The sequence below is a fragment of the Trachypithecus francoisi genome, unplaced genomic scaffold, assembly GCF_009764315.1.
Source record: "Trachypithecus francoisi isolate TF-2019V2 unplaced genomic scaffold, Tfra_2.0 Lachesis_group2, whole genome shotgun sequence".
In the NCBI taxonomy this organism is placed as follows: Eukaryota; Metazoa; Chordata; class Mammalia; order Primates; family Cercopithecidae; genus Trachypithecus; species Trachypithecus francoisi.
This window is the reverse complement of record NW_022681465.1, coordinates 40156118-40180457: the sequence shown is the minus strand read 5'-3', so window position 1 is coordinate 40180457 and position 24340 is coordinate 40156118. Positions and strand designations below refer to the sequence as shown.

Genomic DNA, 24340 nt, shown 5'->3' with positions numbered 1-24340 from the left:
AGCCACCTCTTGGGGGAAGCCTGACCCCACTCCCTCACTGTGCCACGTCCTCTTATTATTAATTCTCATGGCCAACCTTTTATTTTGGAGCATTTACCACAACTGGAATCAAGTTGTGTCATTTGCCTTTCTCTTGTTCAATGGTGTATTCCCACTACCTAGCACAAAGTCTGTGTAAATATTTGTGGAACAAATATGCACGGCTTCTATGACTGAGGAACTCACAAATATATGTGAGAGGGTTTCACGCAGGACTTGCTGATAGCTTTGGTTGCAGTCACAAGATGCACCATCTACATCCACAACTTCCACACTAGTAACTCAGATTCTGAACCCTATATTGCAGGACTCACAGAGGAGGGTAGTAAAAAAAAAACCAGTTTTTCTTCCCTTCGCTTCTGGCTCCTCACTGGTGTAAGGGGTGGAGGTAGAAAAGTCAGCCCATGTTACAAATCAGGGTTTCTACAGAGGGTTGACAGTGAGCTTCCCTCTTGCCACAAGGCTAGAGAGAAGAATTTCATAAAGAGTACTTAGAAAAAGGAATTTGTGACACCTCAAGCTTGGACACACAGGGCTGGTATGTGACTTGTGCCTGAAAATAAAGGTCTAGCGGAGTCGAGGATGCATTTGGAAGTCACTACACTCATGGATCCCAGGCCAAAAGTGCTGATTGGTCTATGACTGGGGTGGGAGTGTGGGTGAGTGACCAGATGAGACACCTCGAGTTGGCATGTTGGTGTGATCATTTTAAAATGGGCAATAAGCTTACTAGCTTCCTGCCTGAAGTGACAGTGGTAGTCTGTTGGAGGCAGATGCTGAAGGGCATTGCAAGGGCCAGCCACAGGAGAGGCCAGAGGAGTCCGAGGCACCCAGGGTGGGCTTTGACAATGCCCAAAGGAAACCAAGGCCAAGGACTTCAAAGGTGTCATTCAATCAGCCCTCTCATGCTCCTTATCTCTCCTCCCTACCTTCCCGCCCTTTCATCCTGGGAAATGCTGGGTGGTGGGAGGAGTAGGGAGGATGGCAAAAAGCTCTTGGCTTCCAGCCTAAAGCAGGCCTAAGCTGGATGAGGGGAGAATATTCAATTCTAAATGTATTTCAGGATTGTGGTTGTTACATGACTGGACTTGTAAGTTACTGAAATGAGACCCTTGCTAAAAGTGAATACAGAGCTTATTTAAAAGTAGCTGTCTCTGAGGAATTCTGGGAACTGCCATAAAGTTCATCTCCGAAGGCAAACAGCCCCCCAAAAGTGGATTTGTAGGGACACACATGACAATCGCTGTTGCTTTATGATTGTCCCTCATGGTCAATGTGACAGTCTTTAAACTTCAGGCATTATCCTACATTACCAGAGATGAAAGAAAGAAGATCTAGGGGTTTAGGCAAATTGCCCTGGGTCAAAGGTAGGTGAATGTCACAACTCGAACACAGGTCCAGGGTAGAGGACTCCATGTTCTGTTCTTTCCCCCAGTACCACAAAGCATTTTCTATCTTCCCCAATTTTTCACGCTTTTAGGTCTCTATTTCTGACCAGGCCTTGTCACCATCTATACATCAGGTCATTTTTAACCAAAGACAAGGGGAAAATGGTAAGATGTGCATGTTAACAGAAGAGGGGAGCCAGGGTCGTTCACTCAGTCAAGAGGAGCAGGTGGGGAGGGTGAGTTAAGGAAGGGAGGAGCGGATGATAATTGGCTACCACAGAAATAAAGATTTGTCAACAGGGGCAGAGAGAGATGAGGGAAGGAGGAGGGTGGAGAAAAAGGTGGCTTTGCTGACAGTCCCTAGGGTCCCCTTACAGCTGTTCTCAGCTGCAGAGTTCTGAAGCTCAGGTGGCCATGAGATCCCTAGAGACCCTCTTGGCACTCCTTTGACAAGGCTGATTTAAATGAACTCTATCCTTGGGAGAAGAAGGAAAAACTTACAGGTGTAAGAGTGATTTTCACAGCAGCCTTTTATCCAAAGCATCTTACCTGTAATGAACAACCCCCTCTAGTAACTAGGTGGCAAGAAGCACTTAAGCTTCCAGACAAAAAGACTCGTTTAAAAACTGTCCTCTATAAAGACAACTGGAAAAGAGAATAGAGAGAATATTCAAAGTTAAGCTCAAGTTGAGAACAAATGCATCAGCACTGTGTCTAAGTTACTGGTAGCCAAGATGCCAAGAGAAGCTAACGTGGGACTTGAAATGATTCACAGAGGGCCAGGTACGGTGGCTTATGCCTGTAATCTCAGCACTTTGGGAGGCCGAGGTGGGCGGATCACGAGGTCAGGAGTTCAAGACCAGTCTGGCAAACATAGTGAAACTCCATCTCTACTAAAAATACAAAAAATTAGCCGGATGTGGTGGTGTGTGCCTGTAATCCCAGCTACTTGGGAGGCTGAGGCAGGAGAATTGCATGAACCTGGGAAAGCGGAGGTTGCAGTGAACTGAGATTGTGCCACTGCACTCCAGCCTGGGCAACAGAATGAGACTACCTCTAAAAAAAAAAAAAAAAAAAGATTCACAGAAAAAAAAAGTATTTCACAGAGAAATCAATAGCAGAGCCTTTAAAATGTTATGGGCTGTGTCCATTTACCAGGGGAGGTCAATCACTCTTATGCAGAAATCTAAATTAACCTAATAAGGTTGTTCAGTTCTGACTGGTTGCTTTGCTATGTATATTGCTACAGAACTTTCCATCTCTGAATAAAAGATGGAAATAAATAATTTTAAAGTATCCAATAAAAATACATATAGTGAACTTACGAGGTGCCAGGCACCTCTCTACGTATGTGTCAGCCCAGCAACCTCCAAGGCAGGTACTATCCTGTTCATGATGGGAAACAGAGGATCTGGGGCTTTATAAACATGCCCACAGTCTGTGGCTTGTGAGTGGCACAGCAGGACTCTAAGCCGGGTTGTCTGGCTTGACTCCTTGCTCTGAAGCCCTGTGCCTGCTGCTTGTGCTCTGGCACAGCTTGCCTGGCACTTTACCACTCCTTGTTTTCGTATCAGTTTTTAGAAGTGGCTGCTGGGCTGTTCTTGGCACCACTTAGGAAGACTGTGTAAGCTCCTGGGGTCCCATCCTGCCCTCCCATGTGCTGTCACTTAGACATCTTCATTTCACCATCTACAATGTGAAGGGTTGGGATTCCTGTAACTGGAGAACTAGCAGAGCCCATCAACAGCATTGGGCTCTGCTAGTTCTTGGAAGCACTTGGAAGATTACACAAATGCTAGGCATAAAATAAATGTCAATAAAAACACATGGCCAAAGGACTCGCAAAGTCAAGTCAGTGTCTTAGTCCATTTGCATTGCTATAAAGGAATACTTGAGGCTGGGTAATTTATAAAGATAAGAGGTTGATTTGGCTCATGTTTCTGGAGGCTGTACGATAAGCATGGTACCAGCATCCACTTCTGGGAAGGGCTTCAGGGAGCTTTTACTTATGGTGGAAGGCAAAGGGGGAGCAGGTATGTCACATGGTGAGAGAGAGGAGACGCCAGGCACTTTTTAACAACCAGATATCCTACGAACTTATTACCTATTACCAAGGCGGGCAGGGAGGACACCAAGCCATTCGTGAGGAATCTGTCTCCACAACCCAAACACCTCCCACCAAGCCCCACCTCCAACACTAGGAATCACATTTCAACATAAGATTTGGAGGGGACAAATATCCAAACTCTATCAGTCGGTTTGTCATGGGCACCAGTCTGCCATCATTAACTGATTCCTAATCATGACTTTGGGAAGATAAAGTGGCAAGGAACACAAACTTGACTGAGACAGCAGATTCTTGCAGTAATCCAAATCCTTGGGCCACATGAATTTTAAATATGACTGATAGAAATAGTTTGCCTCACTCATTCTTTCAATAAATTATTGCTGAGAACATTTTATATGGCAGACACTAGTCTAGAGGCTGGGGACACCCTGGTGAACAGGACAGTCTCTACTCCCACAGAACTTACTAATGCAATTAGTACTCAGTTATAATTATGACAAATGCCACAAAGACGTATAGAATGCAAGAGAGCATATACCCAGAGGACCTGGGTAGTGTGGGGGTGGGGGCAGGGGTGGGTTAGGAAAGGCTTCCTGAAGGAAGTGATGCCTAAGTGGAGACCTTAAGGATATGGAGGACTCAGCTAAGTGAAGAAGGGGTGGAGGGTGGTGGTGGTGGTACACAGTCTACTTAGCGCATGAGGACTTTCAGATAGGAGGAGCAAGGAGTATTGGAGAGCCTGAAGGAAGGTGTGTGTGACTTGTGTGTGGAGAGTGGGAGGAACAGGCAGCAAGACTGGTAAGGTAGATCATGCTATCCATGTACTCCATAGTGGGATTCTGTAAGCCTATTTGGAACTCAGAAAGTATGGAAGGGCAGTCAGCATGCTTCTAGAAGCCCCAGCTGTAGAACTCAAACATGCTGGCCAATTATGTGGGCTCATCTGCAGGAAGCACACTTCTACATTTATAGTCCTAGACAGATGTGAAGTTCTTATTGTCCATCTACAAATGCTCACATTGTACCAACCATTTAATTACAGTAAGAAAAGCCAGCCAGGTTGGTCAGTTGAATGAGGCAGGCAGGAATTGAAATGACACATCTCCACCATTGCACCTGGCAGAATCATCTGATCCCTAACTTGAGAATTAAGCAATCGTATCAGAGCCTCCTACTTCCACTACCACTGTCAGCTTCCTGTCCCAGTCTCAGAAAGGTAAAACCAGTAGAGCAGGTATGCGTACACCCAGCATTCAATAAAACAAACCCAACATCTCACCTTGAAACCTGTAGCTTCTGCCTTTGTCCCCTTCCCAGTCAAAATGAATTCATTCTCACATGGAAAGTAATGCTTCAACACTCCTCCTTGCATTCAGCAGATAATCTGTAGTTTAAATAACAATTTTTTTTTCACAGAATTCCCAAGTGCTTTTATAAACAATAGTGAAACCCCTCCATCCCTCAGTAAGAAAAGCATATTTTCATTTTACAGCTGAGGGCAGGAGCCTGTTAAAGGTCCAGTGGGAGAATGCACTAGGGAGGGCTCCTGACAGTCCCGATGTTGTGAAACTCACTCATCCTTGAGGCTTCTCGTAAATATGACCAGAGGCACCGCCCACATTACTCACTCTGGGTTTTCAATGCCAATGTTTGATTGAGGCTTTCTTCCCTTCCTCCTACATTATTCCTTCAGAAGATTTTTAGAAACTAGAGGTTAAGGATTCAGCTGGGAGAATGCCCTTATGTCTTCCCAGACTGAATACTCCTAGCTGGAGTCTGTTCCTGAGATAGCCTTTTGGTATGAAGAGAAAATGATATGATTACAACACTGTACCCTTCCCTCCTACCTCCACTGCCCACTTTCAAATACCCCACTGTTAACATTGTACACTTTCGAAAGTAAAGCGAACACAGCGGAAATAACCTTTTCTCAAAAAGTGTGCCAGTCTCCCTTCAAATGTATTCTGTGATTTCCAATAAATCAACTCCCCCAAAATAATACACTAGAAATCACTCCGACCCCCACATTCTAGCCTTTGGAACCAAAAGGACTTATCTAGCCTATGTGGTATCACTGGAATTGTCACTTTGAAAAGATTAGTCTTATCCTATATAAACATATGAGGCTCATGATGGAGAAGTGCTTAGGAATACAGATGCTGTGGTCAGACTTCCCAGGCTCTGCCATTTACTAGCTGTGTGATAGGCAAGTTTCTTAATTTCTTTATGACTTAGTTTACCCACCTGTAAAATGGAGATAACAGGTGGTGAGGAGAAATGGGATAATGCAGCAAAAACGTGTAACAAAAAGGAAACCCTCAATAAATGGTAAATATGATTATTGTTCCCCTAGTAGAAGTTGCCCCTGGAGGGCGTGTCCTTCACTTACAAAAAGGCAGCTCCCTGGAGCAAATTCCCTGCTCCCACTTCCTAGAGCCCTAACAAGTAATATCTCTGTGAATACTTTGTCATGGGCTTTTTTTTTTTTTTTTTTTTGAGAAGGAGTCTTGGTCTGTCACCCAGGCTGGAGTGCAGTGGCACGATCTCGGCTCACTGCAAGCTCCGCCTCCCAGGTTCATGCCATTCTCCTGGCTCAGCCTCTGGAGTAGCTGGGACTACAGGCGCCCGCCACCACGCCCGGCTAATTTTTTGTATTGTTTTAGTAGAGACGGGGTTTCACCGTGTTAGCCAGGATGGTCTCGATCTCCTGACCTCGTGATCCGCCCGCCTCGGCCTCCCAAAGTGCTGGGATTACAGGCTTGAGCCACCGCGCCTGGCCTGTCATGGGCTTTTTTTGTTTGTTTGTTTTTAAGACAAAGAGGCTTGAAATGAGACAAAGGAAAACAAATACCAGAATTGCAAAGTTAACATTTTTATTGAACTGAAATTGGTGTAGAACAGGGGCCACCACAGCTGCTGAGCTCAATAACAACTGAAAAGCCCCCGTGACATTTTACCTTTGAGAGTCCTAACACGGTTTGAGTGGAACAGCTGAGAAACAGCATATATATAATTTAACACCTCAAAATAGTTTGAAATGAGCCTCACAGCCTTGTCCAATCTTCAGGTTACAAATAACATTGATAGCATCTTCTGTGGCCTTCAGTTAGTAGTGCCAGTTAATATCGTTTCCGAAAACTTTCCTCTCAAAGTGCTGGCTATAATTTTTTCTCCATCCAGTACATGTAAGAAAAGGATTTAGTAATACTTGGGCAAGTAATAAACTGTAGAACTTTAAAAGTAGTAAAGGCATATACCAAGCATACGTGACTCCACACATTTTCAGAAAGGCAGTGGACTGGCTAACGAGTTTCTGCCAAGTTTCAGAAGCAAAGAATGCACTAATGAAAAGGGTGAGGCATCCAAGCAGAGTGTCTGAACTGATGGACCATTTTTGTCTAAAACTAATTTCAACATCTTCCAATACGCAAGCAGGCATTTGTTTTACATAATAAGGTGAAACACTTTATAAGAGAAAAGAAAACTCTAAAGCTTATAAGATCAATCAGAGAAAAAATTAATACTGAATTTTTATAATCAATGCATGGAGCAATGATATAAACTGACCATAACAATTTTGTGAGAACAAGTATAAAACATCCGTTACTACTTAAAGAGTTGAAAGTTAACCCCTCTAAAGTATTCAAAGTGGAATAAATAACAAGGTAGGAAATGCAATACCTGTATATTTTAAAAAGCCCACATCTAGTTAATGTTCTCTTAGTTTGTTTTAAATCAGTTGTTCATTCAATCTGGAGTTGATTTAAGGATGTTGGTAAAAATCTTCAAAAGTCCTTCAAATCATTTTAGATGAAATGTGATAGGAAAAAACTATACAACTCATTCTCTAATCTTGTTATTTTTTATACCATCCTTCCCAAAAAGAAAAGAAAAAAAAAAAATTCTTCCACCAGAGTAACTTAGACATTAAGTGGCCACTATTCCTGTAGTAATCATTTTTAAGAATCTAAAGGTCTTGCAGTAGGAGATGAAAAATGAGTATAAATATTTTAAAAGGCATGCCTCATCTTCAAAAGGGATGAAACTTGGATAATGGCAGATTCAGAGATTTATAACTTTCAAATTTACAACTAATAGACACACTTTTTGCAAGGATCTGTCCAACACATACAACTAACATCTAAATTAAGGCTTTTACTGGTATGTGATCAGGTCTAAGGGTATGCAATGCTGGATTTCCATTTAGCATCTCCAGTTTTCATTGTTACCCAACTTGTAAACCAGATGTGCTGATGTACAGGGTAGGAGCTCCAATGGCTAACCATTCACCAACTGGAAGGCTTGTTTGTAAACAGGTTCTGAAATAAGAGTTGGCAGTGAAACAACTGAGGAGGTGCCTCAGATCATGCAAAGGGGAAAAGTGATTTGCAGCTGCTGACATGATGGACATTAAAAAAAAAAAAAAAAGCCAACAGTTGACCTTCAGTTCAACATTTCAAGATTTACAGACCTAAAAGTTTAGAGCTACATCCAAGTCAATGGTTCTCATACTTCAGCTTGCAAAAAGTCACCTACAGGAAACCAGTGAAAATGCAGATACTTAGGCCCTATACCTAGAGATTCTAACTCAGGTGATCCAAATGGTCCAAGCACCTTTTGCTTTTGAGAAACCTTGCTCATAGCAAATAGCAGCACACAGTCTTCGATTAAAAGGCCAAGATGTCCAAGAAATAACACCAATGAGTTCATTACCTATAGACAAATCCCTCATGAGACTCTATCATAATAATATGATGCCCGAATTTATCCCCAATTAAGCTTCCCTTTCCTTTCTTCAATTAAAAAGTTTGAAATAAATTAACGTTTAATAATGATTGTACCAATTCCGAGGTAAAAAAAGAGCACCAGGGATCTCAATGCTAAAAGAAACAGAATTCCTTAGGAGGTCCATGCTACATAGAAACAAAATTTCTGCGATAATGTTATAGAGTGGTAGTGCAAAAGGGTCTTGTTTCAGTCTTTGTATAGTCTGTATACTTCCGTATATTTTAGTATATTATCTAATCTTTCCAGTTAATGTTTTAGAAGAACCCCAAAGAGAAAAGTTAATCTACATGCTCTCTCAAGTTTTCTAGATAACCAACATTTTTCTGGTTTACAGTGATACACAACAAACTTACTTATTTATTTTTCTGGATGCTGGAGACAAACATCTTTATTAAAGACACTACCAAAATTTTGGCAAACATTTCAAAACAGATTTGTAAACATAATGCTTCCCTTTTCAACTGGCAGCACTTTGAAAAGACAATACAATAAGACAATACAACTTGAATCAACATTAGTTCAAAATCCTTATATTTTTGACCACATAACTTATGTTCCCACGTGATAAAACAAGTGACAGTTTAAATCAACGTCAACAGATAAACTCCATGAAATGAAAGTTTGTGCTGTTTGATGAATCACAGTATGTTATGGTTAAATATATCCACTCTTTTTTATATTCCTGGCACCAGGATGAAAAAAAAATCTTTAAATATACATCTTATGTAGGTAATAGCTTCTTTGCATATCTCTCTTCAAAAAATACTTTATAGCAGTATATAAATAGGTTACCTACACATTTAATTTTATAATTTTGTCCCCAAACTATAGATCTGTTTCATTTTCATGACATATCAATTTTTGCCCAACATTAATAAAGCTGACAAACTCGTTGAAATGGAAATGCTTTTGTCTTCCACAACAAAATTAGCAATTTGATAGAAAACAAAAACAAAAACAAAAAAACACCCTACAGTAACACTCGTCAGTTGTTTAACCTGAGCGTTTGGCCTACTAGGAGTAGCAGCTTTTTTTCCTTCATGCACGCTCACATCCACACCACCTCTGCACACATACAGATCGAGCACACACTTCCAGATGCTGGTAGGCCACAATATGCTTCCCATTGCTCTAATCAAGTGGGAAGCAGTGTAGCTAATGATTAACCACACTATGTACACAACTAGCAAACACCTTAAGGCAACCATTGCAATGGGGGGTTAACTTGCAGGGCGGATTTAATGTTCTAGATCAAGTCAGCCTGTATATACATATGTGTATGTGAATCTATACACATACACCTTTCTATTTTTTAACCCTCCAAGACAATGTTTATTTTTTTTTAATTTTGTGCAAATTTCTAAATATTCTACCATTTAAGGCAAAGAGTTTGCATTAAGAAAGGTCAGAAAATAGGCTTACGTTTATCCAAAAGCATTTCACCTTGCACATTACTGTTGTTGTTGTTTTTAAAACACATACAACTTTTAAGTGTGGACACTGGATCCCCAATATCTAAAAAATCATTTCTAATAACAAACACAAGTTTTTGAGGAAAAAAAAACTGATTTGAAATATAGACAATGGATCCCCAATACCTAAAAAATTATTTCTATTAACAAACACAAGTCTTGGGGGTGGGGTGGTGGGGAGGACCAGAAAGAGCAGCTTCGAAATGCAGGGAAGCAAAGTAAAATGGAAAAGAAAAAGTAACTCAAGTTTACTAATACTGAAACTTTCAACAGCCAAAGTTTCACCTTTTTAGAATCTAGAGCAACTCATTTGGAATTTTAAATAAATAAGCTTAAGTTTATTCACATCTTCTGATCCAAGCAGAGTTCTAGGGCCATGACTCTGCTTGCTGTTGGTCAAATTCACCTATTAGCCTTTTGATGTGAGCCAGCTTGTTATGAAGATATTCACATCTGTATTTTTCTTCATGGTAATTGGGACTAGACTGCAGATGATAAAAAAAACAAAAACAAAAAAGTGATGAGGTTGCAGAATTTACTTTTTCAACCACAGGTCATAAAATCAACAGTGATGACACCTACCTGCTTTATCTTCTGATATTCTTGTAAGACTTCTTCATGAACATTCTATAAAATTAAATATTAGAAATCAGAAGAGAACAACTTCTTTTGTGTGTGGCAATACAAACAGCTAACATGCATTTAGCGAGAGTATAGGAAATGTTGACTGTGGGAATATAACTTGAAACAATCTTTATGGAAGGCAACGTGGCAACAGCTATCAAAATAGTCAATGCAAAATTGACTCAGCAATTCTACTTATCCTACGGACATACTTGCCCCTCAGTGAATGACGCATATACAAGATTATTCACTATAGCGCTGTTTGTAAAGCAAAAGACAGTAAACAAAACTGAAATGTCCATCAATCTATACAAAGGATACTAAGAGGCCATTAAAACATGGGAAAGTGCTTTATGTACCCATATAAAAAAATTCTCTAATATGCATTATATTGTTTAGAGAAAAAAGGAAAGTGCTAAACAATATGGACAGCTTGATACCATTTATTTCAAAAAGAAAAACAGAATAGTATTCTAAGAATTTCATTACTTGCAAGATGCTCATTTCTCCCCATTTTAATGAAACCAGTACAAATAATAACGTATCATAATTTAAATTATTGGGACATAAAACAATGGTACATGTTACAAATGAAGAAACCTTAGATTCAGTTAAATATGGTATATATGTTGAAATTACTTGTGTATAAATGTACATACATTTTATACCATATGTACACACATGCACATACCACACACCTAAACACTTCCGAAAGAATACACTGGAAATCAGTAACAGTGATTTTCTGTGGGGGCTGGTGTGGGGGGGGTCAGGTGCCTGGGGGGATAATAGCCTAATGTATGCACCAAGTACCAGGCATGGATTCAGGCACTTTACTCATGCTTACTTATGTTTATTCCTCACAACTCAATGATTATCCCATTTTATGGATGGGGAATTCAAGGCAAAAAGGCATTAAGTAACTTGCCCAAGGTCACACAAACATTAACCGCTCCTAACCAAGTAATCCTTGGAATTACGTTCTAGTTTCAGTATAATTATATACATTGATAAATGACTATATAGAAAAAAAATAAACCCCAAACCACCATATCACCAACCTCTTGCACCTCTGAACTCCGATTCTTCTGGCACAGTCTTCTATAACTCTCACCAGCTTATTGAAAAAGATTAAGGCCCTCTAGTAGAAGATATAATGAATCTCTAGGACACAAATGCTCTCAGGCTGTTCATTGTTGTGGGAAAACTCATCCATTGTCTCCCGTAGGTTCCAGCCTGAACAGTGGTAGTGGGCTGGGACAGAGGCACCACTATACCATCTGTGTCCGTGAAGTGTGACAAAGTTATCTAGCCCACATGGGAGGGAAATACTCATTTCTATCAATCCCTTTGCTAAGAACTACAAAAAACAATCAGGAAACAGTTCAGGCATCTCCTGCTCTTTGTCAGTGGTAGTAATATTACTACTTCACGTAGGAAAGTGAAAACAGTAAGACTGGTTAACAAAGATCAGTCTTTGTAGCTAGAAGCACCAAACTTCTTTACTTAAACCCCAAATATCTGTGTATTAAGCCCTCTTTATTTCCTATATCTTCCCTATTCTATCTCAGATTGAAGTTTAAAGAAAAATACTTGAAATAGCACTGTTTTGGGATAGCACCAGACCTATGAACTGTAGTCTAAGTTGGCAGTGTAATTAATCAAATATTTAGGTGAATCTCAAGATACAACTTTTTTTCCTATTTAGTTGTGTTTGGTATTTTTCTCAATATGTGATATGTTATAGTGGCACAAGGTTTTTTTCCACTGGTAGAAATACAGGTTTACTATGTTAATTTATTTTCAAGAACTATTTCAAATATTTAGTTTCCTAAAGCAGCAATGAGGCTGGTCTGCAAGAGTACTTACTCTAAAGGCTACTGTGATGGCTAAGGTTGAGCAGGGCAGAGAAAGAAAGAAGGTAAAATATGAAAGTCAGCCCAACTAGTTACAAATCCATTTACCTGATACTCTTTTGAGCCTGGAGAAAGGCGCTTTCTTTGTGCATCTAGTTTGATAAATCTTCTAGCTACAGTCTCCATCCTGGCATGCAAAGCTCTGTACTCATCATACTCTGCATTGAAGTCATCCTTATAATTCTGGCGTTGCTCATAGGAGACAATAGCGATATATTTTCTAATAAGAAAAAAAGATAAATGGAGAGTAGATTTAAACCAAATATTTAGAGATTAGATCCATGCATGTGTCACTAATGTTTAATGCCATTCTGCCACTGGTTGGCTGCCAGGTCACTCCTCCAAACATCTTCAGGTAAAATTATCACACAGAGTTTGAGAGCTTCAATGAAGGAGAGTAAATGTGGTAAAGACATGGTGGCAATGGAACTAAAATGCAACTAAGTAAAAAGAAAACAGTATTTACACAGATCTAGTCTCCTGAATCTTTCTCTATCCAAGATAATTCACTACCACACTAATGGTAGATGCTAACCCATCTGTTACAAGTCACAGAGAGACAGAAGGATGGGTAATGTGAAACCAGGAGAATGTCATGCAGTCAATGAGTGCTGAAAGTCAAAGCTCTCTCTGGACCTACTGCTTTATGAGAGGCAGTCTGTTGCTTGGCCTTTCAGACATGCTGCCAGCAGACATCTTCAACAAGGTGCCTCATGCTTGCTTCCTCTGTCCCTTTCCTCATATTTCTGACCAAGCAAATATATAAAGTACAAAAGGGAAATTACCAACCATTCTGTAAAATGAGGGTTAGACCAAAAAAAGGCATATTTCTCTAGTTCTTTTCAAACATTTAAATGTCATACTATGTTGAACAGAAGCCAGTGTTGTACTATTAGTCTAACTTACTTTCTTAATAAAATGCCATAAATCTGTGTTTTACTTTGGGATGTGAATTACTCTTAACTGGTAAGAGAAGACCATTTTCCTAGAGCATCGGTTTATTCAATAATAAATTAAAACAGCATTTTATTAGCATTTAGCATTACAGTATTACTTTTTTTTTTTTTTTTGAGATGGAGTCTTGCTCTGTCGCCCAGGCTGGAGGGCAGTGGCGCCATCTCAGCTCACTGCAACCTCTACCTCCTGGGCTCAACCGATTCTCGTGCCTCAGCCTCCTGAGTAGCTGGGATTACAGGTGCATGCCACCACACCCGCTAATTTTTGTATTTTTAGTAGAGACAGGGTTTTGTCATGTTGCCCAGTCTGGTCTTGAACCCCTCGCCCCAAGTTATCCACCCACCTCAGCCTCCTAAAGTGCCAGGATTACAGGTATGAGCCACTGTGCCTGGCCTATTATAGTATTACTTATTTGTAGATCTGGGATCACATAAGGATCTGGCCTGGTTCTCTGCACTCTGTGTTCCTGTCATTAATGCAAAATTCCCTTGAGTTTTTGAAATAAAAATTGAGATTTCAAAGCAATTTCAGGCAGGTGGCAGGAGCTTCAGGATGCCCCTTGGGGGTACACATATATTCTTCACTGCCATAAAATCTTGGAGTTCAGTCCTCTCCAAATGGTCTTATATAAGCCCATCAGTTCATTTAAATTGCTAATATCACAGATGCTTAGCAGGAAATGTGAGAAAAGTGATGCAGTGAGCAAACTTAGTGTCCTCATTAATATTTTTATTCATGCTGAGTTAGACAGTGTAGAGGTTTAATTTTCTAAGTGTAATTGAAACAGTGATAGTCTGCTGATGTAAAGCTGCCCTTCTGGTGTCTTAGCTATAAAAGGTACACTGCCAGCCAAGCAGTGAAGCAGTCCTTCCTGGGCACGGGCTGTATTGACTGTACACCAGAGGGAGCCCCGGGGTAAAAAGAGATCCCTGGGGATAAGCATATATTAGCAACACAGCTAAACTGATCTTGAAACGCAGACTTAATTTGTTATATATTTATCGTGCTTTCTCAAAATCACACCTTCAGTATTTTATTTAATAACTTCCTTAGGGAAATTATTCAGTGACCACAATTGTGTGGTCAACAACTGTGTTGCTAATATAGAAGAAATTATTTGGTTACACTGGCATTTTTAAGAAAAAAGTTTCCCTACTTTTACGAAAAATTGTTGTAGTTCTACAGTTGGCTCTTTATGTGGTGATGGAAAAAATTTTAGTAAGTTTTGACAGCTTAACTACAAATAAAAGTAGTCTTATTACATAAAAATTAGAAAGATTTTGGTTAAGTATGAATTATCCAAAGGTTGATCATTTAGGTTTTATTTGTTTATTTATTTTTATTTATTTTTTTGAGATGGAGTCTCGCTCTGTCGCCCAGGCTGGAGTGCAGTGGTGCCATCTCGGCTCACTGCATCTCGGCTCACTGCAAGCTCCGCCTCGGGGGTTCATGCCATTCTCCTGCCTCAGCCTCCCGAGTAGCTGGGACCACAGGTGCCCACCACCATGCCCGGCTAATTTTTTGTATTTTCAGTCGAGATGGGGTTTCACCACGTTAGCCAGGATGGTCTTGATCTCCTGACCTCATGACCGCCTGCCTCGACCTCCTAAAGTGCTGGGATTACAGGCGTGAGCCATCGCGCCCGGCCTTGATCATTTAGGTTTTATAGTATATCCCTTTAGTTTTCTTATGAGGCAACTTAAGTTCTGTAGTTTTGGTAATTTTTCTGAAAATCCATGCTTTTTAACTATTTTTAGAAAATTTGCTATATCTATATAAGACTCGTTTTTAATATAAATTGTGTTTATTTAAATAAATTAAGCAAACAATCACATAGTACTAGAAACATGACAAACATACAGAAATGCACTGAGGCAGATCCAGGAACCATCCTTAGATAAGTAACCTGAAAAAAAACCTTTTAAATATGGAATTAAGGCCAGGCTCACACCTGTAATCCCAGCACTTTGTGAGGCTTGAGTGGGTGGGTGATCACCTGAGGTTAGGAGTTCAAGACTAGCCTGGCCAACATGGTGAAACCTCATCTCTACTAAAAATACAAAAAATTACCCGGGGATGGTAGTGGGCGCCTGTAATCCCAGCAACTTGGGAGGCTCCACTTGAACCCTGGAGGTGGAGGTTGCAGTGAGCTGAGGTCGCACCATTGCACTCCAGCCTGGGCAACAAGAGCGAAATTCTGTCTCAAAAACAAAAAAAGGAGGGATTAACTAATGAACTTGGCAAAACACAACAGCCTTGAATCCATGGGGAAAAGTTTAGCATTATTTTTTAGTTTCCCCACATGATTTTGTCATACACAATAAGTATATGTCACTATTATAAAAAAGAATTCAAAATCCATCAAAAAAGAGCAAGAGCACTGCATTGGCAGTTGTTACTCAAGGGAGTTGACATTTAAAGACTTCTAAGGAGAAGTGGTTTGCAGTTAAAGAGGTGAACCCCCTCGGCAGCAGAGCCAGAGGGCTGTCCTGGAAGCCTGGCTGCAGACAACGGACCCTTCCTGGGCCAACTAAGTGGTAGGTCATAGCTGCCTTTCAAGGCCCTCCTACAGAACTCTAAAACCATTACATACACTACCTCAGATGAGAGGGTACTCAGCAAGGTTTCTCAAGTTCCTGTTAGTTAAGAGATGATAACCAGCATTGTGGTTTCATACTGTATCATTCCCCAATAAGTATAGCTTTCACACTACTGTTAAGCAGAAGTAACACATTTTAAATCTAAAATGATCTTTACTCTGGAAATGAAAAGGGCTAAACAACATAGTTTAACATTGTTCACCATGAGATGCTACTAATAGAATAAAAGTGTTCAGACAGCCCAGATTCCATTTTTCCTTCTCATTCTAGCTATTTTGCACATTTGTTCATTTTCAAAGCTATCCAAAGTCCGATTTGTTTGCTCTTTCCCTCTCCATTTTTCCAGGCTCTTGCAACTTAATTATTTTCTTCTTATAGAAACCTTTTATTCTGTAAAAAAGCTAGAATTATGTGTCCAAGTTATAATTTCTGTGATAACCAGTTACAAAAATGTCCCCACCTCAGCATTTAGCAACTTGTCACAACAAGAAAACATTATAACCATTACTAAATTGAAATGATCAGATTTTACTCTTCTCTCCTCTAAAAATTAAATTGAGGGCAGAACTTTACTTAAATAAAAATCAGTCTATCTTAACACTTTGTATTATTATTTGCAGAGGTTCAAGCACTTTGTCAGCAATAAACCATCCCTTTGGGGGACCCAAGTGAATGACTGGGCATTGATAGACTGTCAGCTTTGAAGAGTCAGATCCCTAAAATCTTTCATAATCAAATGCTTAGCCAGGCCCCAGAACAAAGGACAGGCTTCTTTATAGTTAAAGGCCAAGGAACACAGCTCAGAGCAGAGGGAGGCACAACCTGCTCATGCAGACAAGGGTAGATTTGGGACGGGCAGGCTAAATGGCAGCCTTTCAATTGCAGAGGTGGCTCCAGGACTCTATTTCTGGAACTTCTTACTTTTCTGATTTGCAAATTATGGGAAAAGAACTTGCAAACTTTCTAAAATTAAGTCGCTCTCTCCATTGGCAGACATATGAACTTACATCAAATAATCTGGGAGTTCAATTGCTGAAGGTTCCATGGAGGCAGTGCAATCCTCTTTAACTCCTACAAAGAAAAAAAAACAAAATCAGAGCATTCATCAACCAGGAAGGTTATCAAATGCCTGTAATTCTAAAATAGATTAGAAACATCTGGAACACTTTTCCTCAAATTCTATTCTTCCATCTCAATAAGCAACAGTGAGCAAGGAATACAATTGAACACGAACAATAGAGGCCCTATGACCAGCGCCGGCAGAACCGACGCCAGGCATTTAAAGCACCCTGGCTACTGCAGTGTCTGCACAATAAAGGAATTCCATCTTAACCCAAGGTCAATCTTCCATTCTTTCAACAACAGTTGTGGCATCTGCCCAGCAATTCAAAGACTGTGGTGGCAGATGCAGCCAGATAATGGGAGATACAAATTTTACATCAACATCTACTTTTCATGGGATTCAAACAAGGCGGATGAGACAATAGAGTCAGGTAGCAGACTGCTTTGGTCACTGTATTTTTATTGCCTCCCTTTTTTGTATGCAGACAGTGGAATTGGGTAGAAAGTTTTTCCATTGGTTCAAAGTAATTTAAAATAAGGTATTATTGAATGTCGATTTATATTCCTGTAATCTCTAGCACTCATAACACTAAACTTTTTTTTTTAAGGACAATAAAAGTGCTAAACATTATGGCTACACAGTGAAAGTATGTAAATCCCTCAGTATTCCATTTGCTTAAATGCACCATGTCCAGAGGATATTCTCTTTATTAGGGTAAGTTTTTATCATTCTTTATTAGGGTAATTTTTTATCATTCAAAGTAGGGTTAAACTGATAACTCGAACCCTAATCATGCCCACTGGCAAAACATAAAAGTGAATGTTAGATAATTTCTCGGTTTAATATTTTAAAGGACAAAGTACCCTAAACAAATACAAATACATAGACTCTGAGTGCATGCTGCTCACCTATAAATATATTTGATTCATGCTTGGGTAAAAGAACATGCTTTTACAATAGCCTGAGTCTTAAAGAGAAAGGCACTAAGTGCAGGTCACCTGGCTTCCCTTCTGCCACAGACACCAGATAAATTCCAAAAAATGCAGGAGATGTGGGTCTGGAGCTTTCCTAAATTTGTAATTATCCCAACTGGTTCTGAAAGTTACTATATCCTCAGTAAAGAATTCAAAGAGACTAAGTGTGCTTCTCCAGGTCTCCAACTCTGAGAACACTTGAAACTCTGATGTAGATCTCAACATACTGAAATCCAGTTTTCCTGTCTCTAGCCTTTGACTCAGAAGCACCACCTGAGGGTGGAAAGTGTGGAGAGTGGAGTTTACCCAGTGGCTTATGAACTCTGAACATAGAGTTGTACTTCTTCATTTCTTTTCCTGACCTGACAAATTCAACTACAAGAGTGTTGAGGGAAAAAGCTTACACCTACCTTTTGTGCCATTACATAGTATTATATTGATTGAAATATTTAAACAGAAATGCTTTGACATGCAATGTATCCAATCTAGATCAAGAAAAGCACGTATCATATCATATTCTACAGTGGCTTCTTTGGAAGTAACACTAAAAGAAAATAGAGCTTCTCTCATATGGCAAAGATGATCAATTAAATCTAAGGATTACAGACTTTCAGAATCATGAGCAAAAGAAAGAAAGACAACACTCCTTATAACTCTATTCATTAAAGTAATTTTTCCAAAGCCATATTTTCCTATGGAATTCTGCCTTAGTTATTCTGGTTTTAAAACTGGCAGCAATGCCAAATGGTGAACTTGGATCTTCTGTGTGATGGCATGCAAGGCATTAAGTTTTAGAGGACATATTTTTTAAATAAGAAAAATCTAATTTTGTCAGTTTTTAACACTCGGTACATCTTAGGCAAGCAAGCTTTTTATGAATTAGCTTTATTTAGAGGTAAAGCTTTAAGTTTCTTTGGATCGCTAGATATTTAGCATTTAAGCTCCTAAAGCTTGAAATGGTTAATTTTACAAATAACAATTGATGTTAGTTCACTAAAACAGAACTCTCAAAATTGGGGGGAAAACCCCTAAACCTTAAGATCTATTAAGCGAACACCAGAACGGCCTTGCAAAAGACAAAGTGTTTTCACTCTAAATAAAGATGATGTTATGGATCTGCAAATGAAATTTCATCTTGGCCTGATTTATTAAAAAGTTGACATTTCCCCTGTGCTAATGTTAATTAAAGCAAGGGTGACCCTGTTTCATTGAGAAAGAAGGAAATGAATATTCTTATTGCAAACTGTGTCTGGTTAAATCAGTTCAAGAATGGCATATAATAGGTCATGTTGAGGCTGCGCAATATCATAACAGATATGGAAAAGAATGTTAAAGGTCCACCTTCCAAAAAGGAGTCTCAAGTATGCCAGTCATTTTTAAATGCCATTCTTATTAATATAAAAACCATATTTAATATTTGGCCAAAAAGAGATGGAAAACAACTGCTGTAAAATGAAAAAAAAAAAAAAAAAAACTGCTCAAAAGCACAACACTAAGATTAATAATTAAATGAAACGTCATTTGCTAAAGAAATCACTAATTATAAACTGTATAATTTCAAACTCATGATAGCATGCACTTCTGGTTCATCTAACATGTAGTCAGTACTTTTACAAAGGTAAAATACCTCCACTGGAATTTGGACTGGAGTTATTTAGCTTGGCAATTTCCTCTTCTCTCTTAAGATCTTCCTCCTTTTCCTCAATAGTCTCAATGTCGTGCTTTTTTATTTGGTCCTTTTCCTTGTGTTTTTTAGACTTCTTTTTGGACTTTTTGTGAGACATTGAATGGTTTTCTTCCATAGGCTTTGGACACTTTAGTAGAACTGAACCAGGGGGTAAGGTTTCCAGAGAAGTCCTAGAGGTATATTTGTCTTGCTGGTCCTCATAGATACTATCGTTTTGACTAAAACTGTCAACAGGTAGGTCTTGAGTCCCCCGGCCTTCTGGAGTGCTAGGGGAATTGGAGTTAGAATTTACAATCTGAGGAGGATGTGAGACGGGCAGGTGGGTTGAAGGCAGCGGTGGAGGGGTGGGGATGGCAGCAGCTGCAGGGGGCAGTGGGAGGCCTGCAGCAGATTTTTCACTGGTGGGATTCAAATGACCATTTAGTGTTGGTGGTACTCTGTTCGTCAGGTGAGATATTCGGGCTTTTTTATTCATTAAAGGATCAATAAACTCTGAATCCAAAAGCCGTTTCTAGGGGAGGGAAAAGGAAAAAAGTGAGCCAGTTTGCACTAAAATTAAATAAATTCAAGACATGCATGGCTGGTTAAACAACTAAGTAACCTTACTTAATATTAATATTATCAGGGTTGTGTTAACCTTTCTTCATGCTTAAGCAAAAACAAAAACAAACAAAAACAAACAAAAACTAAACCAGAACAACAACAACACAAAACCAAATGTGAAACAAACTTTCATGTTTAATGTCAAAAACCAGAATCTGGCAAATATTTCTTGAAGTGCTTACTGAATTCTTTCTAATCATACAGCCTTATCCTAAGTTCCAAGAGAGACTACGCTGATTTATGTGGATTATACCACTCAGGAGAGTATTAAACAGAGGCAGTCACCCTCCATTGCTGGCCATGGTTGACCTAGTTATATTAAATGAGAGGAGAAAGCAATTTGTACCATTTGACTCTGTGAGAACTAACACAGCTAGGTAAAGGGCAATAGCCTGCACTTATTTTAATCTTTAATGGGCTAAAATGCTCCAGTTAAGAATATTTTGGCTGACATTTATCATTCCACCTGTCTTACAGTGGGAATGGCCAGCACTTTCAGAAGAGTTTCTCTAATTATCACTGTTGAAATGGTATTTAATTTTTTTTTTTTTTTTTTTTGAGACGGAGTCTAGCTCTGTCGCCCAGGCTGGAGTGCAGTGGCGCGATCTCGGCTCACTGCAAGCTCCGCCTCCCGGGTTTACGCCATTCTCCTGCCTCAGCCTCCCGAGTAGCTGGGACTACAGGCGCCCGCCATCTCGCCCGGCTAGTTTTTTGTATTTTTTAGTAGAGACGGGGTTTCACCGTGTAGACCAGGATGGTCTCGATCTCCTGACCTCATGATCCACCCGTCTCGGCCTCCCAAAGTGCTGGGATTACAGGCTTGAGCCACCGCGCCCGGCCGGTATTTAATTTTTTTAACCCTTACATATCTCTTTACCAGATTGGAAGATAAGTCTTAATAATTGGTCCATTAAAATTACGTGGAAGTATTTTTTTAAAAAAATCAAGGTAATAGTAGCCTAATCTGTCAACAACAATAATAGTATTTAAGTTAAAAAGGAAATTTAGATAGTTGAAAACTACAAAATATAAATTCACATTTATGCTTAAATATAATGCTGTGGCTTGTATTCTGGCTTGAAAGAAAATAATGGTTAATCAACTCATTACTTTATTTTGTTTTCAATTTAACACCGTTTATTTGGCACCCAGTATATAATCTGATCAGAGTAGACGCAGTTTCATAACAGTTGGCATTAAAAGTGAGACTTCCACAGACGTTGTATATATGCAAGGACAGACCTGCTTTTTTTCCTTTTTCTTTTTTGTTCTCCCTCTGTTCCTCAAAATAAGTTTCTAATATTTTTTGATATGCGAACGGCCGTTTGCCCAGGGCATGCTTAGTGTTCTCCACACATCTGTGGGCTTCTCACTAATTCTTGGGAGTAGGGTCCAGAGAGAGAGAGGGAGGACACTGTGTCAGCAGTACTGGGTTGGGGAGGTCTGTCCCACTGTCTGTTAAAAGCACCCAGAACACTGAGAGAGTTCTGAGTCTGGCCAGTCAGCTGAGAAGCAGGCAGGCTTCACTGTAGTACTGCCTAGGACCTCTCACCTTTTTCTAGGATGAGCTGAATTTCTTGGAGAAAACTCTAAACTGGCGAAGAATCTGATTGGGAGTACTCTAATAAGGATCCAGTTGAAAAGAAAACATGGAAACATGCCATCATTTTTGTTTATTTGTTGATTGTAAATCCAATTTCCCCCAAAAACATTCTTCTGGAACATGTTGACAGACAAAATTAAATATCTTCAATTTTCCATATAATCTGATAATTGTATGGGACTGGGTAAGTCTTCTAGTTAGTGACCAAATTGGAAAGTAGATAATCTTACAACAAAATGTAAACTTTAAAAATGGAAAGCAAGGTAGACATTAAGTACTCGGACAAGCAGTGCTGTGTAGTGGAGAGAGTTCTGGGCTGGAAGCCAGGACCTAAATTCTAGGCTAAGCTCAGCCATAACCAGCTGGCTTTGGGCAGGCAAGCTGTCCAGCTTCTCTGGGTCTCATTTCCCTCACTTATACATCAGAAGACCTGATGAGAGGCCCCTAATGTCTGTGTTAGGTCTATAATTCTGTAAGTTTATGAAATACCTGAGGAGAAGATACAGCGTCTCTACTAGAACATACGGGAGATTCTGAACGGCTGGTGCCTGCAGCATTCTGAGATGGATTTAGTTTTCTGTAAAGGACACACATGTTACGTGTTACGGAGATGATTTAAAAATGTTCATGATGGAAAGCTTGCCTTGCTTCTCTTTCCCACCTTAACACTAAAATAACAATGACTAAAATAATTACTTATTTCCATAATTTTTAAAGAAACATTTTTTTTAAAAGCAAGAAAGAAAAGAATTCACCTAGAGAGCACTGACTCCAATGACCGTCTGTCTATTTCATTGTATCCAGGCCAGTCTCTCTGAAGCTCTTTAAAAACATAATCCTTTAAGGTATATGAGAGGTCCTTAGGATTCAGATTGGCTACCTGGTATGAGGTATAAAAACAGAGCATTAGGTATTTTTACTATCATCTCCTAACCTAAAACAGGCAATCTTTAGGGTTTACACTGAAAATAATTACATCAATTGGCCCCAAAGGGACTGCTAGTTTTGTATTACATGCCAGATCTCAATAAATGCCATTAATTTCATTTTGGGAATTAAAGCTTTATATACACAGCTTAATGTTTTTTTCCCTGAATGGCCATTGTATTTTTAATATTTCTAATCAAATAATAAGCCCATATTAGGAAAAAAGTGAAGATTTTAAAAAAATCAATTATTTTTGTCAAAGGAATCTAAAACAATTATACAGTAATCTCCTTATCTTCAAAGGATACATTCCAACACCTCCAGTGGATGCCTTAGAACTCCGATGGTAATGAACCCTATATATACTGTTTTTTTCTTATACATACATACCTGGTAGTTTAATTTATAAATTAGGCACAGTAAGAGATTAACAACAATAACTATTAATAAAATAGAGCAATTATGCCAACATGCTGACAACACTACTCTTGTGCTTTGGGGCCATTACTAAGTAAAATAAGGATTACTTGAACACAAGCACTGTGATATTACAACAGTTGATTTGAAAACAGAGATGGCTAGTGACTAATGGGGGACCTACAGAGGGTTATCAGATCTACTGCCATAGTATTGCAGTGCATGTGTCCAGGTAACCCTTACTGTACTTAATAATGGCCCAAGATGGCTACTAAGTGACTAATGAGTGGGTAGCATCTACAGTGTAAAGCTGAACAAAGGGATGACTCACATTCTGGGCAGGACAGAGCAGGACAATGTGAGGTTTCATCACATTTCTCAGAACAGTGTGCAACTTAAAAGTAAGAAAATGTTTACTTCTGAAATTTTCCTTTTAATATTTTTGGATCATGGTTGACCATAGGTAACTGAAACCCCAGAAAGCGAAACCATGGATAAGGACTACTGTATTACCAACATCCTTATTTACTTCTGGGCATTGAGTCTATTACTTTTGAGTCACAATAAAAATCCTTGATCACTTGTATTAAGTAGAAACCAAACAGTGACCAAATGTTGGGTTATAAACTTTCCTTTCAATCATCAACAAAACACTGTCTTCATAAATAGTATCAATTCTGATAACCTTGTCTGTCTTTGGACAACCACAGTTGCTCCTTATATCTGCCAGTTCTCCTGAAGAACCACTTACTCAAAGTCCTTGAAATTCCCCAAACCAATAAATGAAAACATATGCCTAGAGAACCCCCAAATTACTGTTATTAGTCAGCCAGTTTATTCCAAAGTGTAATCTTTTCTCATCGCTTAACTGCAATTCCTAGAGTGTCGGTTGTGTTAGTTGGCTAAGCCATTAACTAACTACACAAACATATGGGTTCATGTGTCAAACCAAAAGTAATTTTTAAGGCTAGGAGAAAATTACTCCTGCTTATCACTTCCTACTGGAATAGATCATTCTTTCTGTGTCTTTTAAAAGTACTATCAAATATGATAGTTTATGCTTCTCACAGCTTAGCTGAATACTATTCTAACATTAATGTTGCTATAAAGGAGAAAACAGATTTATCCTAAAATTCAAATTTGCAAATAATATAGGATACAATCAGATTTCTTGAGGTGGAATAAACACAATCCATCAATTTTCTTTTTCTTTC

At 39.2% G+C, this 24340-nt stretch overlaps 1 protein-coding gene across 2 annotated transcripts in view; it reads right to left on the bottom strand.

The window, feature by feature from the left end:
* Positions 1 to 6351: 6351 nt before the first annotated feature.
* ELL2 (elongation factor for RNA polymerase II 2) overlaps positions 6352 to 24340 on the bottom strand; it is a 77746-nt gene continuing 59757 nt past the window's right edge. For both annotated transcript variants that reach the window (XM_033179068.1, XM_033179069.1), the window contains 7 exons: positions 22538 to 22662; positions 22272 to 22359; positions 19517 to 20087; positions 16860 to 16923; positions 12344 to 12515; positions 10338 to 10382; positions 6352 to 10240 (listed from right to left, as the gene is read on the bottom strand). In XM_033179068.1, coding sequence (XP_033034959.1) covers positions 10124 to 10240; positions 10338 to 10382; positions 12344 to 12515; positions 16860 to 16923; positions 19517 to 20087; positions 22272 to 22359; positions 22538 to 22662 — 1182 coding nt within the window. In that variant the 3' untranslated portion in view covers positions 6352 to 10123. The remainder of the gene's footprint in view (positions 10241 to 10337; positions 10383 to 12343; positions 12516 to 16859; positions 16924 to 19516; positions 20088 to 22271; positions 22360 to 22537; positions 22663 to 24340) is intronic.